Genomic DNA, 15849 nt, shown 5'->3' on the forward strand with positions numbered 1-15849 from the left:
TTTTTGGAAGTGACTTCTAATGGCATGATGTGGAACTGATTTATCTAATAAATTCATTTTGTAATTTTGTTAAAATCAAAATCAATAAATAATATTTAGAGATTTACAACAATGGAGTGTTTAATTTATTTTTATTCAGGTTTTTATTTATTTTTGAATGTCTATTATTATTTTACATACAAACTTTATAATACAAGGCAAGATTTGTTTATATAAAATAAGGCAACAAAAGTTCAACTCAACGATTAATGTGTCCTTTTAGTGTTTGCCACTCATAATAGAGTCATTGTGTTTTTTGTTTTTCAAATAAATCTTTTTAGTTTTTTTTTTTTTTTTTAAACAGTCCATCAGTGCAGGTCTCATCACGTCCGTAATTGCTGAATCCCATCGAATTGCCTCAAATGGAAGCGACTTTCAGTGTGTCGGACCATTGCACGCAAGGCAACAAATCCAAAAAGAGCCTAAAAAAAACCCAAAACAACATTCAGTCTTTCAGCATTAAATTAAACTCCTTTAAAACATTTGTAATATTTTATGTCGTATTTATGTATACAGACATATACATAGATCCATACCTCTGCAAAAACAAATAAAGCCAGTATTATATGAACTCCTCTCTCCAGAGGTTGAATGAGAATAGCCTCATTGAAGAGCTGGAACAGAATCAGGGGGAACTGGAGCAGAAGAGTCAAAAGCCAAAATCCAGCCAATTCTGGAACCTATGTAAAAAAAAAAAAATGAGATGATGATACGATTAAAGGGAAACAAACACATTATATACTGTAGCGTAGGTAAATAAGGTTTACCTTTTCTTGCAGATTTCCAACATTGCCCAGGTAGAGTCTGATGGCCTCAATCAGGGTCATTAAAATAAGAATTGTGCTCAGGATGAACTTGTAGTAATCTACAAGGGCTGGGTACTAAATGAAAAAAAGCATAATCGTTTATTATTAGCATTAATATCGCAGAACATTAATGTGATTAAACAATAATAGTCAGCGATTCCAGACTAAATGGTTTAAAAATATATGGTAGAGGAGACTCACCTTTAGTTGTAGCATCACGACCTCACTGATCCACCAGAAAGGAAAGAACCACATGTTAAAGTAAAGTGACATCTGAAGCGGGAGACTCGATACTACATCCTTATCTGGTGAACAGAGAACATATAGTGATGGGAAGTTCGACTCATTTTTTTTCGAATCGATTCTTTCGAACAGTTCTTTTTTTTATGTCATCTTTGTGTCTGTTATTTACATTTTTTGGCTGAAAAAATGAAAGTTTTTATGAATTGCTACTCATTATTTAAAAACTTTTTTTAGGTTGTCATTTTTTGACACAAAACGACCGATTACTGAATTAATTCAGATCGGTTTTGTGAACATTACAAGATCCGACTCAAAACAACGACTTGATTCGCTGCCGTTTAGGTAACAGTAGGCACGAGTCAGTTCAGTCTGGAGCACAGAAAAAGAACGGAACCCAGCCCGTTCAACAGTGATATAAAGCATTAGTGTGTCTGGAAATCAGGTAAGAAACATGTGATGTTTACTAGCAAACAGAGGCTACACGTTACGTGACACACAAACTCGGCTAACCAGATGAATTAGCCCAGAAGCTAGCACGAAGTCACCGTTTCGCCAGCTCGGGCGCACTTACTCTGGTTCAGAAAGTCGGCGCGCTCCTCAGCAGAGGGTTGCGTTCGGCTTTGGTCCACAAACACGGTTCTGGAGAAATCTCCAAGCCGTCGCCGAAGGGGTTCAGGCAGGTCCATGTCGAGAGGAACAGACGCGAGTCCGTAGCAACGAAGGCGGATCTCATCTCATCCAGTTGTGACGGGTGTGTTTTCTCTCTCTCTCTCTCTCTCTCTCTCTCTCTCTCTCTCTCTCTCTCTCTCTCTCTCTCTCTCTCTCACACACACACACACACACACACACACGTTTTCTGGCGCGTAAGATGAAGAAGGAATGCACGGGATGCGCTTTTGAATGCCGCATTCAAGTACAATATATAATATTATCTATTTTGCAATTAATAAAATGATGGTTGTCTTTCGTATTTCTGAATTCAGAGCTTTATCCTACCATTTTTCTGAGGAAAAAGCCAGAATTGTGAGGTAAAAGGTCACACAATAAGCTTTCAGGTAACAAAGACCAACCAAAAGTATCACCCCAACAAACAACTGTTGTAAAACCCTTTTTTTTTTGCGTGGGTTGGGATAATATTTTTTATCTGAAATATTACATCTACTGACAGATGTTGGATTTTTCATATTATAAATATTTCCCCACAACGTTCAAGAAACGCAGTTATAAAGTTTATCACATCAGCAGCATCATACATTTTACTCAGCCTCAGTCATAAGACGATAATGTACATTTTTTAAATAAATTTAAATAGCGTTATTTACAGCTATTGCTCTAGTTGGAAATCAGTCTGTTTAAAGTCTCTTGTGTAACGCCAGCATTACGTGGTTTATACGAATTCACAAGACAGTTTCCATGGACGTCAGGGTGTCTGTGCGATCCAGTGTGTCATAAAAACGGAGGCAGGTCTTGTACTGCAGGAGTTTCTCGTACAGGTGACTGTTTCCTGCCCCGCTACTCAGCTCCACGCTCAGATCCGAGTACCTGCCCAAAAACACGAAGATTCATCCGTAAACACATCTGTGAACTTCATATTCAAAAACATGAAGAATCGTCTGTAAACACATCCGTGAACTTCATATTCAAAGCTTGTACCGTACCTTTGCGATATTCTCCAAAACACCAGTGTGTTTATAGCCATTAACGTGGCCAGAGTAAAGAAGAACCTCTCCATGTTGCCACTGCTGAGGTTATTAGGATAGAAGTTTCCTTCAATCATAAAACAATATCGAGTTCATGTTCTATTGCACCGCAACTACAACTTCAACACTTTCAAGAGTGAAATATTTTTACCTCCCGACACGAAATAAAGAACGTGAATGAGGAAAGCCCCTAGAAAGCAGCCACCTCCGTATGAGAGGGTTAGGAAGTGCAAGGAGACGCCTCTAAGGTTGCTGGGAGTCAGACAGAAGGATATGAGAGAGCCTGATCAGAGGAACAGGAGAGATGCAGAAACAAAACATCTGGATGTGGCCTAATGAGCATTTCAGCATCACGGAAATCATGTTTTATTAGGTTGAATTGAGAATACACACATGCTGGTGTCACAAAGGCCTCTGCTACTCCCAGTAAAATGTACTGGGGCGTAAGCTGGAAACAGGTCATAGAGGACACATGCAGGACCTTTCCCGATAACGTCTGCTCTACTTGCGCATAATCCTTCCTGTGGATTTCGGAGATCCCTGCCAGTAGTGCCGAGAGAGCTGCGCAGGCATGACCCATAGCTGTAGGGAAATATAAAAATTAAAGGGTTAGTTCACCACAAAATAAAAATTATGTTATTCATTACTCCTCATGTCTTTTCAAACCCGTAAGACACAAATTATAGATATTTCAGATGACCCTTTATAAACAGACATTTAACACAACTGAAATGATCCAGGTCCAGAAATGTAGTAAATACATCGGTAAACCAGTTCATGTGTCATCATGTCATTTTGCTACGAGAATGTTTCTGCCCAAAGAAAATAAAAAAGTCTTCATTTATTCAACCATTCTTCTCCCTCGAGTTACGTCCTCCGCCATTTCGGAGATTTCTTCATAACGTATTTGACGCAATCAGTGTTGTGTGCTCCTAGATGAAGGCGCACGTTTGCTCTGTGATACTCTGTAACATGGTGGAAGAATTTTTGTTTTGTTATTTTTGTTTTACGTGCGCAAAAAAAAGTATTCTCGAAGCGTCACATTTCAGTTGTGTTGCTGTCTATAAAGGGTCAGATATCTTTCCTCTTTCATCAAAAATATCTCAATTTGTGTTCTGAGGATGAAAAAATTACATAATTTTCATTTTGGGGTGAATTAACCCTTTCAATGTCAGTATAAAGGTGCAAATCACTCTCCAAAGCCACACCTCCTTCAAAGCACATGACATGATGAGAGATGGTGTTGGTGGAATGCAACGCTGCCAGATTATCTCATGTCTCATTCACCAGTAAGAAAACATTACAGCACAGCAGAGACTTGTGACATGTGGGATTCAGTTTACAGCACTTCTTATTCTTTCCTATGGTACTGTAAATGGCTATTGAATGTAGCACACAGCTGACTTATGTCAAGTCTGTAATGTGATTGGTTATCAAGGCACTCGTGATCCAACTTGACCGTTTACGCTTTCTCCAATAGTAAGTAATACAGACCCTCTCACCTCTTAATAATAATAATGCAATCTTCGGTCTATAGTAGCCCTTTGAAAGAGAATGATTTTACGAACATTTTATGATCCTATACTTTCCACAAAATATAAATACATTTAGGTCACTTAGTGATTGCTGTCGGGAAGTGAAGAGATTTTCAACCAGCAGAAGTGGGACATTTGCATATGAAGGCACAAGAATTTAATTGTATTTTGGATGCTTACTTATGCATGTGGCTGGTGAGGGCAGTATTTTCTTTGGAGACTGGTAGCATGTGTTGAGAAACTCCAGCACTGGTGCTAAGATCAACACCGGCAGTATACTGATGACCTTCATCACCGCTACGGGCAGGAGAAAGCCGTTGAGCTTTAAGTTGGAATGCATCGTCTGCAGATAATAGCCTGACGGGATCTGTTAAAAGAAAGCTATTACAGAAGCTGATTGCTGAAGAAAAGTATAGATTTAGCTAAGCAGACTCACCTGGGTAATGCAAGCTCGATATAAAAGCTGAAGTCCAAAGAGAGGGAAAAGTTTGACTAGGATCTTGACGTTTTCCACACTGGTCTCACTGTAACAACCCCCGTTGTTTTCCTTGGCACGGTCTAACCAGCTGCCAACATCTCCGCTTAAATGGCGATAATGGAGGCAGCACATTTTGAGAGAATTGAGGAACACTCCCAGCGTAGTTAGCAAGGAACTGCCTGTTAGTCCAAAGACGAAAATTCAGAGATGTTATCATAACTACTGGTCGTTATTTTTAAGAGAATTTCTCAGTGAAATTTTAGACGAGAGATATGTATTTCTGTGCATTTGTATGTATATGTTATGACATTGTCACCTTTTTTTGGACGGAACGTGAGCTTGTTGCGCACCATGTGAATGGCGATGAGAGTGAGGAGAACAGAGGTGAAAGGGATGAGAAAACACAGGTTTTTGGCAACTGACTGCTGAATGTAGGCAATCCCCAAAAAAACGACTGTTGAGTTCAGGTTGACCAGCCAGTAAAACCTGTGGATTGTAAACAGCTGCAGCGTTTGGACCTATTGTACAAAGCATTTTAAATATGCATTCATTAATTTACTCCTCATTTAAAAATAGCTCTTTAGTTATAACAGCTGAAAAGCTATAAGCTTTACATGGATCGGGTCCCCTGCAGCTATCTCGCCTTCTCACTCAGAACATGAAAGTAGATTTTAATTATGAGATATAATAGTTTATTTTAAAAAAGTTAGCAAATGCACAGGCTTTCAGGCATTAATATTACTATAACACTACTACCACTATATTAATATTACTATAGCAACAATGTAGTAGTCTATTTCACAAACACAGTTTAATTGTTACGTTTCATACACAAACTTCCCACGCAATAAGAACGGATCTCTATGAGTAAGCTAAAGGCATTATGAAACTTAATGATTAATGGAGGGCTGGATGATCGTAGTTAGTGAATTATTTCACTGTATTGTTATTTTGACCTAACTTACACAATTGCTAAATGGGTCACAATGATTACGTGTTGCCCCCAGAAACCAGTTGCAATGAGCTTTTATATTAGCCTTAATGATGAGACATTTAAGTATTTCTGGTGGTGATGGTAACATACTTTTCAATATGTTGGCCCATATGCAAGTTTTTTTGTATTTTTATTCAACACTCTGTCATCTCTGTTTGCTAGTAGCTTTTAGTTCGCTCAGAACACATTTTCTTTAATTCCACTGAGGTCTTTTCTATTGTATTTCAATGTAAACACTGCAAAACAAAGAAGTTCAGCTTTTAAAAACACATCTCTAGACCTTGCGTTATTTTAATTCCACTGACCCACGTAGTAGTAGTATCTGGCAGGTTTTTTTATGATCCAACAAATACGCGAATGGGCCACATATCTCAGTAAACCTGTTTTTAGACACTTTTCAAAATGAATGAATCATGGCGAATAGCACATTTCTACAATGTAAACTGTCATCTTTTGCTTTTTACATCCGCACAACAAAGTGTCAGTATAAATACAAGACAGCTGCATTTTCTACCAGTGCAACGAAATGCAGTATTGACATGCAGAGAAAAATCTTTATTCTGATTATATAATAATGACCTTATTAATATTAATTAGCTTCTTACCAGTTGAAGAAGGACAGGAGCTTGCGTTGATCACAGCTTTGAAGGTGATAGGCTGCCATTGGACAGAGGATGGCACGGATGCCGCCGATGCCAAGAGCCACAGCAACAAGCCCTGTGTAGAATAGTACGTGTTGCTCGTGAGGCTCAAGTCGATGCACAATATTATGTGTGTTTATATAGAAATCCTCAAAAGGGAATGCGACCACAGGAAGCAAGGCGGTTCCTATAAAAATAGACCAGGAACAGGAAGTCAGTTGTCTAGTTTTTATCAACACTTCACGGCAACTTTACATCCCCTGCTGAAAAGACCAGCAAATTGCTTAAACCAGTCTGGACCAGCATAAAACTGAGCTAAGTTTGTCATTCACCTTTTACTCCGAGGTCCAGTAGCAGTTTTTGTTAATAATTAACTATGAGTAGTTTTGTGATTACAGAACGTTTAGGTACTATATAATCTTTAATAAAAAACAATATATTTCAAATGTAAACGTAAGCAAATTTTAATTTATTAATACAAAATGGAATTATAGGAATTATAATTTTTGTTTACATGTTACACTTATTTTAATTAAGATATTTTTAAATACTTTTTTATAATTTTTTATTCAGCAAGAATACATTAAACTGATCAAGATACAAGTAACATTTATAATATTACAAAATGTTTCTATTTCAAATTTATTTTTTTAAATTCTAGTCAGACTCCTGAAAAAATGACCACAGATTCATTTTAGATATTAAAATGATATCTGAAGGCTCATATGAAGACTAGCTTTAGCATTAGATGAATAAATTACATGTAAACAAATATATATAAATATATACTAAAAAAATACAAATATATCTATGTTGATTTGCAAAAACAGATAACTGTTTTATTGTGTTAACTGTTTTGGTTTAATTATTTAACCTAGTTTGATTGAAAATAATTGTAATGCACAATGAAAAATGATTTTTGAGAATTCTCTAAATTTGTTTTTGAAACTAAACTTTTCATATATGCACACATACAGATATGCAATACATGTACAACAACGTTGTTCGTAGATACATAGCACTAAAATGTTATAATTGTTATTCGCACATAGATATACCAAGTCTATCAAGGATTCATTAAAGTGGCGACCACTAACCGAAGATATGAAGTAGCGCACAAAAACAAAGAACGGTTGTCCTTCCCAAACATGTCTCAGCAAACCATCCCACAAGAACCGGCGTAAGTACGCTGGCTCCTACAAAGCACGTGTTCACCATGGCTGCTTGGTAACTGCTGTATCCCAGCTTGATGGTGCAGAAAAGGATCATATTGCAAACAATCCCAAAGAAGGTGAACCTCTCAAAAAGCTCCACAAAGAGTACACAAACAATCACCTGCAGCTTCTTACGTGCCTTGCGAGGCTTGCTGACCGTCCCATGAGGGAGGTGGCCATTGTGTGTATCGAAAGCATCTACGGGCGGCATGCTGCTTCTGGAGATCTTCCTGTGGAAGTGATGTTCAGACAGCGCTGGAGCTCCATCTCCATTACTAGAGACCTGGACTGGCTATTCCTCACTAACATGTGAAATCTTGTGGATGCCTAACAACAGAGCTTTAGCCAGCACACCAGCGGGTCACGTTTAATCTCCTGACTGAGGTTTCTGGATAATGTTTACTCAATGCTTCTCCTCACCAACGTATTGAACTTCGCCAGTCTTCGAATCTCATTAAGATGGATGACGTGGCGGCGGCGTGCAGAGCCGCTGATGGTGAAAGTGGTTTCAGAGATGTGAGACATACTTTTATTATAATGAATGTTTCCCGAGAACCGCCAAAGATAGCGCCGTGCTTTCCTTGTGGAGAAAAGCAAGTTGAATTGGATTAGGTTTTGAAAACATTGAAATGTTCATCTAATATATTGTCTAGGCTCACAAGATATTTTTGTAGTCCAAGAGCTTTTGTGTTCTGAAGATGAACAAAGGTCTTTGGAATGACATGAGAGTGAGTAATTAATGACAGGTTTTTGGGTGCACTATCCCTTTAATATTAGGACCAGTTGCCCCTGGACCCTGTACTTTTTTAATGCTTGTTTATTATTTATTTAAATGGTGTGAAGTTGACGGACCTAATGATACGTCTCTCAAATCCATTTCACAAGCATGTATCAACGTGGTGCTAGCAAATTATAGATAATTAAATTTTTAAGGACACAAGGTGCCGCTGGTATATAACACCCCACTGTGAAAGGTGGCCAAGAGGCAGTGCCAAATTAGTCAGCACGTGACATGTGAAATCCCAGTCAGGCCCATCTTGATGTTTGTCTTTTGAGATAAAAAAGGGATGTATTATTATTATTATTATTATAATTGTTGTTAATAGATATTAAATGTATCAACTGCTTCATGCTGATTAAACTGGTTAACTTCTTAAAAAAAAAGAAAAGAAAAAGTAATTTCAATGTTCAACTTCATCATAAGAGAAAACAACAAATATATTGCATAATAAAAATATTTATTGGTTTATTTACGTTTTTCCATAGCTTCATGTTGAATATGCATGGTTTGAATAAAACAGAAAATTAATAATAAATATTATATTGATATTTTGGTTAATTTAAATTAAATTTAAAAAGAAAATAATATACACAAATTTTTATCTATTTAGTTATTGCTCTCAGGTTGATGTTAAATTGGTTATTTGAATTAAAAAGAAACTAAAATTGGTTAATTTGAAAAACAAATAGATATATAGATATTCTATTTATCTCTTCTAGTGTTATGTCGAATTGATTCGATTATCAAAGAAGAAAATAATAAAAGTAATAATATTTAGTTGGCCTTTTATTTACTTTAAAAACATAAAATATAAATGTGCATTTAATTAGAATTTAATGGATGTAAAATATTTTTTATTTATTTATAACATATTTATTTTCTCCCGGTTGATGTAAAATCATTCGATTGCTCGATCAGTTTGATCATTTCTGTTTTAGTTATGTGGTCAGTGATGAAGGTGAACTTCTGTGGAAGGTGTCTTTAAATGTATTGGTCTTTGGCGTGTGGCCATACAGCATCACATACTCTCTGTTCTGGATGGCTACGGTGTGCTGGTCTTGAATATTTCTGCCTGAGCTCACCAATTATATGAGTGGAGAAAAGAGCACACTGGTGGCGCTGACTGGGCGTGAATGGAGCTCAGAGCTAGCAGAGCTGTGCTGAAAAGAGAAAGCAGAGAGAATACAGACCCTGTGTGGTGCATCGCTGAATGAGGCCACAGTTGCCATGGCTTTTTGGGGTTGGAGTTTTGGGATTGGCATTATACATTAAACTTAAACAAGATGAAACTTCTGTACTCATTTTTGTTCATAGACATTGTTATCATATTAATATTTGTATTTATTTATTATTTATTGAAATAACTCATCTCTGAGCTGCATTTTGTAATGCGGTAATTATTCCTCTAGAGGGCACTATTTAAATTGGCAAGGCAGTGCATGTACTGTTCTGTAAAGAAAAATGTTTAGAGACTCTTTGAAATTTGAATTTCATTACTTTATTGATGCAGGCTTGGCTGAATATGTCTGGGAGGAGGAAAATTACTTGTATATCTCATTATTATAGTTTCTTTTTATTTAAAGTAGCTTGATTTAAATGCATTTGTAAGATAAAGAAGCAAAGACATTTTTAATAATGATAATAATAATAAGAAATGTTTCCTAAGCAGCAGATCAGCATATTAGAATGATTTCTGAAGGATCAAGTGACACTGAAGACTGAAGTAATTCAGTTTTGAACACCGGATTAAATTATATTTTAAAATGTATTACAACAGAAACAGTTATTTTTGATTTTTTAAATACTGCGGTTTATTTGTAGTGTTTTTGATTCAATAAAAAAACAACATAAAAAAAATGCAAAAACTAAAAAAGTGTTAATATTTTTTTTCTGTAAAACAAGAAACTTAATTTTCACTTAATTTTTCAGGAAAAATACCTTAAAATCCTGTGATTTTGCTTATCAAGTAAATGTATCTTGCATTAAGAATATTTAGATATTTGGACTGGAAAACAAAACAAAATAGACAACATTTGTAAAAAAAAAAAAAAATTTTTGCAGTTTATATTTACAAAAGCTATCTTTAGGGCCAAGATACAAGTTTTGGCCTCTGTGGGTCATAATACATATGACAAAAAAAGTGTCAAATGCTAATAAGTCGCTTGTTTGAGTCTGACTTAGATTGCAGGCCAACCATTTCGAATCACTTCAGTGCCAGAAGTCACACAACAACACCGTTTTAAATGAAATGCGTAAATTCCCTGCATTCGTTTTCATGCGTGCTCTGGAGCGCTTTCCTGCTTGTAAATAGCCTCTGCGGCTTAAACTAAAGAACAGCTTTCCAAAGCATCCTCGAGACAGCATGCATTTTATTGCCTTTGCTTTCTATACATACGGAGACAGAGATCACTCCTCTATGGTGGAATAACAGTAAAAGGATGGAGGGCTCTAATTAGCGAGGTGGCTTTTGATTCGGGCCACAGAATGGCTGGTGCAAATGCACGGGGCAAGAAGATTAGGCGGTTCGCTAGGTGACGTACGCCCAGGCCCTTTTTTGCCTACTGGAAGCCCGGTCATTGAGACCGAGGAGCCTTAGGGTGTTAAGCGGATGGGGTGCCAAAGGGGCTGTTGTATGGGGTGACAATAGAGCTCCCTGGGCCCAGACAGACGATGTGATAGGAGAGCTAATGCACCCTCTTGGGGAAGGAGAAGGGTGAGGGAAGTCTGTTTAACATGTGCAGCACTCGCTGGGTAATGTATATATCGTACCAATAGCTTCTAAATCACAAATGTAACTGTAATCGGCATACTTTGGTTGTTCGCAACAAAAACAAGCTGTAACAATATCCGTAAAGTTTTAATAATCAATCTCAATCAATCATTCTGCAATGTCCAGAAAAAATTAACACTAGACATTAACGATTCCTCGAGTTTGTTGAAGAGATGTGTTCCTTTTTTTCGATAAACTTTGTACGTGGTAATACAATAAAGGGAAATTTAAATAATATCTAGACCTAAGCAGATAAGCAGATTGATATGCTAATACCAGAACTAAACAAATATTTTTAAAAATAGGTTTTCTGCCGACGCGAATGGAATGAAGTATTAAATACTCTTCGCGCAATTGCACACGACCCCTATTAGCGTTAGGATAGTAATACGTTTAGTCTGATTTCCAAATAAATATCTGTTATTTTTAGGTTGGGTTTTCAATTCATTTTACTTGGTTCTGTGGTTCTGGACTGAAAACGATAATGATACATTTAATCCTGGTTGAACCTAAAGATACAAAACAAAAGGCCACAACCTGAGACAGTGGTTCTGATACCTGTACAAAACTGTGATAAACATCAGAGCTCACATGACAAGATAACCAGGTTTGCTTTAGAATTGTGTTCCTCTTTTAGTGTCGCTTCTTGTTACATGTCTGGATTGTGTTTTTCATTTCAGTGTGTATGTGTGTGTATATATATATATATATATATATATATATATATATATATATATATATATAGGTCATCCATTGCTTTAAATAAGTAACATCTGGTGTCAATATGGCGATGCAAAAGCCACTGGGAATTGTATCATCGTGATTCAATTTTATATATACTGTATATATAACAATATTGCCATTATTGCATATATGTTGGGGTGTCAATTTATGATGGATTTTATGATGTATGTTATATATAAAATTATTTCTATTTTTGACAAAATAACTTAAAACCATGGTGGACCCCGGCAAAGTGAAAAGTGACGCTAAATAGAACCAAGCTACTAAGTGTCAGTGTGATGAGTTGGGAGTGAGAACGTGTTGGTTTTTCAGGGGTTGGACAATCTTAATGGTTCAGCATTCCAAGACGTTCCGGGCCAATGCTATGCTTCCAACTCTGTGGGAACAGTTTTGGGAAGACCCTTTCCTGTTACAGCACGACTGTGCCCCAGTGCACAAAGCAAGGTCCAAAAAAAGACATGTTTAGATGAGTGTGGTGTGGAAGAACATGACTGACCTTCACGGGCCTTGCCATTAACTCCAGCCAATACCTTTGGGATGAGATTAAATGGAGATTGCCATCCAGTCTTTCTCGTCCAACTTGACCTCACAAATGCTCTGCAAAAATGAATGGACAGAAATTCCCACCAAAATCTTGTGGAAAGCCTTCCCAGAAGACCGGAAGCTTTTATAGCTGCAAACAGAGGGAGTGTTTAGAATGCAATGCCATTAAATCCTTATTCGAGTAATGGTCAGGTGTCCCAATGCTTTTGTCTATCTAGTGGCTCAAGTTTTTTTTGATGTTGCTACGTACAATGCAGTTGTGTTTAGTTTAGCGACATCCCTCATCCACAACATATTTCACTTCCATGGCTTTTGTTTCTGACTAGGGGTCTAACTAACAATAAAACTTCACCCATCCCTGAGCGAGTGAGTGTGAGTTAGTTAGTGCATATGCCGGGCTGATTGTGAAGAGGAATGCCATTGAATTTGAACCTTTTTTTTTCACGCGCAAGCCTCTTTTGTGCTCTAGCTGAAGAAATCCATTGTGCAGCTGGACACCCTGAGAAAGAGGGAGCTCAGAGCCGTTGTCTGCAGATGCTTCTGCTCGGCCTCAGGGAGCTGAATGGGGTGAATAGCGTCGGAAACAGCCATACCCAGGCAAAACAATACCGCTGGGCAGCTTTGAAGATTAAGAAATTAGGGATGGGGAGGCTGGGGCATAATTACAAATGCTGTTTTCATTGTATTGGATATGCATACGTTTGTGCCCGAGTTGTACTTTTGAGGTCCTTTGTTGCGCACTCTCCAGCCTTTTGCGTAGTTTCTGGACACGGATTGAATATCCCGAAGCACTTCAGTTGGGAGTGTTGTTCCAAATGTGAAACTCTCCTGATTCGTCGGTTTCTTTCCTCCAGTGCTGAATCAAAAGGAACGCAACAACTGGCCTTTACCTCACCGTTCTCCTGTTGCTAGGAAACCCTCGAGCACCGCTTGAGTTCCTTTTCTTTATAAGGTCTACTCCACTCGCCACATTTTCCTTTAATTGAAGACAGCTTACATATGAGAGGAAAACAATTAGCGCTTTGAATACTTTGTTTGCTGTTTGTCAGGGTCGCACCGCTCACCGCCTCGCCTGCCTGGTGGCTCTGTTGTGATATAAGAACAGAGTCAACATCTCATTTGAGCTGCTAAGTGCGTTTAATTGAAGGACTTAAACGCTCACGGCGTGTCACATCTGTAAGAGCTGTAGATGTAAACTTTCTCATTGCTGCACAACAGGCTTGTTTTCTCATTCAAATGCCTTTGTAGGCTTTTTATGGATGGCTAGTGCTTTTTCCTGTTCATTCAGCTGTCGTCTTGCGCCGCTGTAACAATACTTAGCCAATCAGTGTGACTGAACAGACCAGTTTATGCACAGTTTTATTTTAAATAAGAGCTCTTCTCAAAATTTTTTTTATAGGTGTAATTTTTTCGAAATGTGAAGACAACATAACTAACCATACAACAACCAAGTGACACCAGCTCATTTGAGAGGAACTCACTGCACTGTGATTGGCTGATTAATCTCGATATATCCTGCCTCTCAGGCCTGAATCAACTGGTGCATTTTCCAAAGTCACTTATGTGGTCAACAGCTCTTTTTACATCTGAATAAACTTGAAAAGACATGAAATGATGATGGTGTTCTTAATATTAAAAGGTACATTTCTGTTATCATGCAGTCTGTTTTACTCAGGGTTTATTAATGAATCATTTGAAAAAAAAGAAAGAAAAAGTAGATTTTACTTTAATTGTAGTTTTTGATTATTTGACGTTTATTTTAAATGCGATATGAAAAAAGCTTATTAACTATAACAATTTTAGAGTGAATAGTTTGTTACATAAAAAAAATTTAATTGAATGTTTTGATCCATTGATAAACATACCAAAACAATTATTAGTTATTGTTTTAAAATGTTTGTAAATTTTTTAAAATGTTATTATTTTTATATTCTATTTTTCTATTATTATTCTATTATTTGTATTATTCTGTTCTATCATTTTGATATTCTTTTGGTGCTGGGCAGCGGTTAATTGCATTTAAAATAAACGATTTTGTTGAATATGTGTGTGTATTGTATATTTATTATGTGTATATTTATATAAAGACACACACACAAACAGTATATATTTTAAAAACATTTACATTTACATTTCACATTATATATAATATATAAATATATTATTGTATTTAATATATAAACATGTGTGCTTATTTATATAAAAATACACAGTACATACACATATTATGTACACAAAAACTTTTATTTTGATAATTTATCACAAATTGTTTCACAGCACTTACAAATTCAAAATGTATTATTGTCTGCAGTGCAGTAGGAAGCTATATTCAAATATAAATTAAATGTGAACGAAGCATAAAAAGCTTTATTCTTACAAAATCTGATATTTTTATTTGCTGTTTGAATGAATTAAAATACAAATGTAGCTGAAAATGTCTGGTTTAAATTATTTAATGGTTTAACAAACCATATATACTATATGCTACGTAATTGTAATGTTATGTATTTTTCTGTTGTAAGCATCAGTAAAAGCAGTGAAAATAAAGAGCGGGCGAGCAACATAAAGACAGCAGTGATAGAGAGAGACAGATAAAAGCGAGGTAGGCCTGGAGTCAAAGTGTCTGCATCTCGCTTCGCTTTTCTTTCGTCCCCATCTTGCTAAGATGCGAAGTTTGTGTGTGAGTGTGTAAGTGTCGTCTGTCCCCCATCGGGAGGCTGAGACGTGAGTCTGGGTTTGGCTGCGCCACTGAAGCTCAGATGAAAGGCACTCACTGCTCCCTCTCCTCTTTTCTCTCACAGGGCTCCAGGAACCTGATGTCATTTGGAAGCACTTTGATTTAAAGCCTCTGTTCGAGCCTGTGAAGGAGCGTTTTGTTCTGCTGCTGGTATGTAGAGAGCTCCACGCTGCAGTGGACACAACTCTGGACCTGGAGAAAATGGGTTTGGGAAATGCGACTCACACTTGTACACACTGGCCTTGTTGCATTCTGGTCCGCACAATGACAGTTAATCTTCATAAAGTGTGAATGGTAACCATGGGTCTGCAAACTGACAATGGCTCTCCGGGATTTCCAATGCTGATGCTGCATCAAAAACTCTGAAAGCATGGGTACTGGATTAGCACCCAAGCAATTTCCAAATTATTGTTGGAGACGGCAATGGTGGTGTGAGGGGAAAGCGCGGTCTGTGGTGGTGGAAAGCTTAACAAATGCATCCAAAACATATCAGGCATTGTGGCCTTTGAAGAGCTCGGTACAACCCCCTATACAGAGCTTCCTAATCAGCAACTTTCCCAGCATTCAAACTTTTTGGCGCAGAGACAAAACACTGTTGCCCTTCATATCTAACTTGCCATTGCT

General features: G+C 37.2%; 2 protein-coding genes across 2 annotated transcripts; both read right to left on the reverse strand.

The window, feature by feature from the left end:
* Positions 1-114: 114 nt before the first annotated feature.
* On the reverse strand, positions 115-1877 carry tmem17 (transmembrane protein 17). The gene is made up of 5 exons (XM_043227218.1): positions 1660-1877; positions 1047-1150; positions 807-920; positions 576-719; positions 115-461 (listed from the first exon to the last, which is right to left on the reverse strand). The coding sequence occupies exons 1-5, from the start codon at positions 1772-1774 to the stop codon at positions 363-365; spliced, it is 576 nt and encodes a 191-aa protein (XP_043083153.1). The 5' UTR covers positions 1775-1877; the 3' UTR covers positions 115-362.
* A 45-nt stretch (positions 1878-1922) lies between these two features.
* On the reverse strand, positions 1923-8873 carry slc15a5 (solute carrier family 15 member 5). Its single transcript, XM_043227219.1, has 9 exons — positions 7534-8873; positions 6401-6623; positions 5118-5287; positions 4760-4980; positions 4504-4690; positions 3182-3370; positions 2940-3071; positions 2747-2855; positions 1923-2630 (listed from the first exon to the last, which is right to left on the reverse strand). Exons 1-9 carry the CDS (start codon positions 7859-7861, stop codon positions 2486-2488), a joined length of 1704 nt encoding a protein of 567 aa, XP_043083154.1. The 5' UTR covers positions 7862-8873; the 3' UTR covers positions 1923-2485.
* Positions 8874-15849: the final 6976 nt, after the last annotated feature.

Source organism: Puntigrus tetrazona, chromosome 25 (genome assembly GCF_018831695.1).
Source record: "Puntigrus tetrazona isolate hp1 chromosome 25, ASM1883169v1, whole genome shotgun sequence".
Taxonomy (NCBI): Eukaryota; Metazoa; Chordata; class Actinopteri; order Cypriniformes; family Cyprinidae; genus Puntigrus; species Puntigrus tetrazona.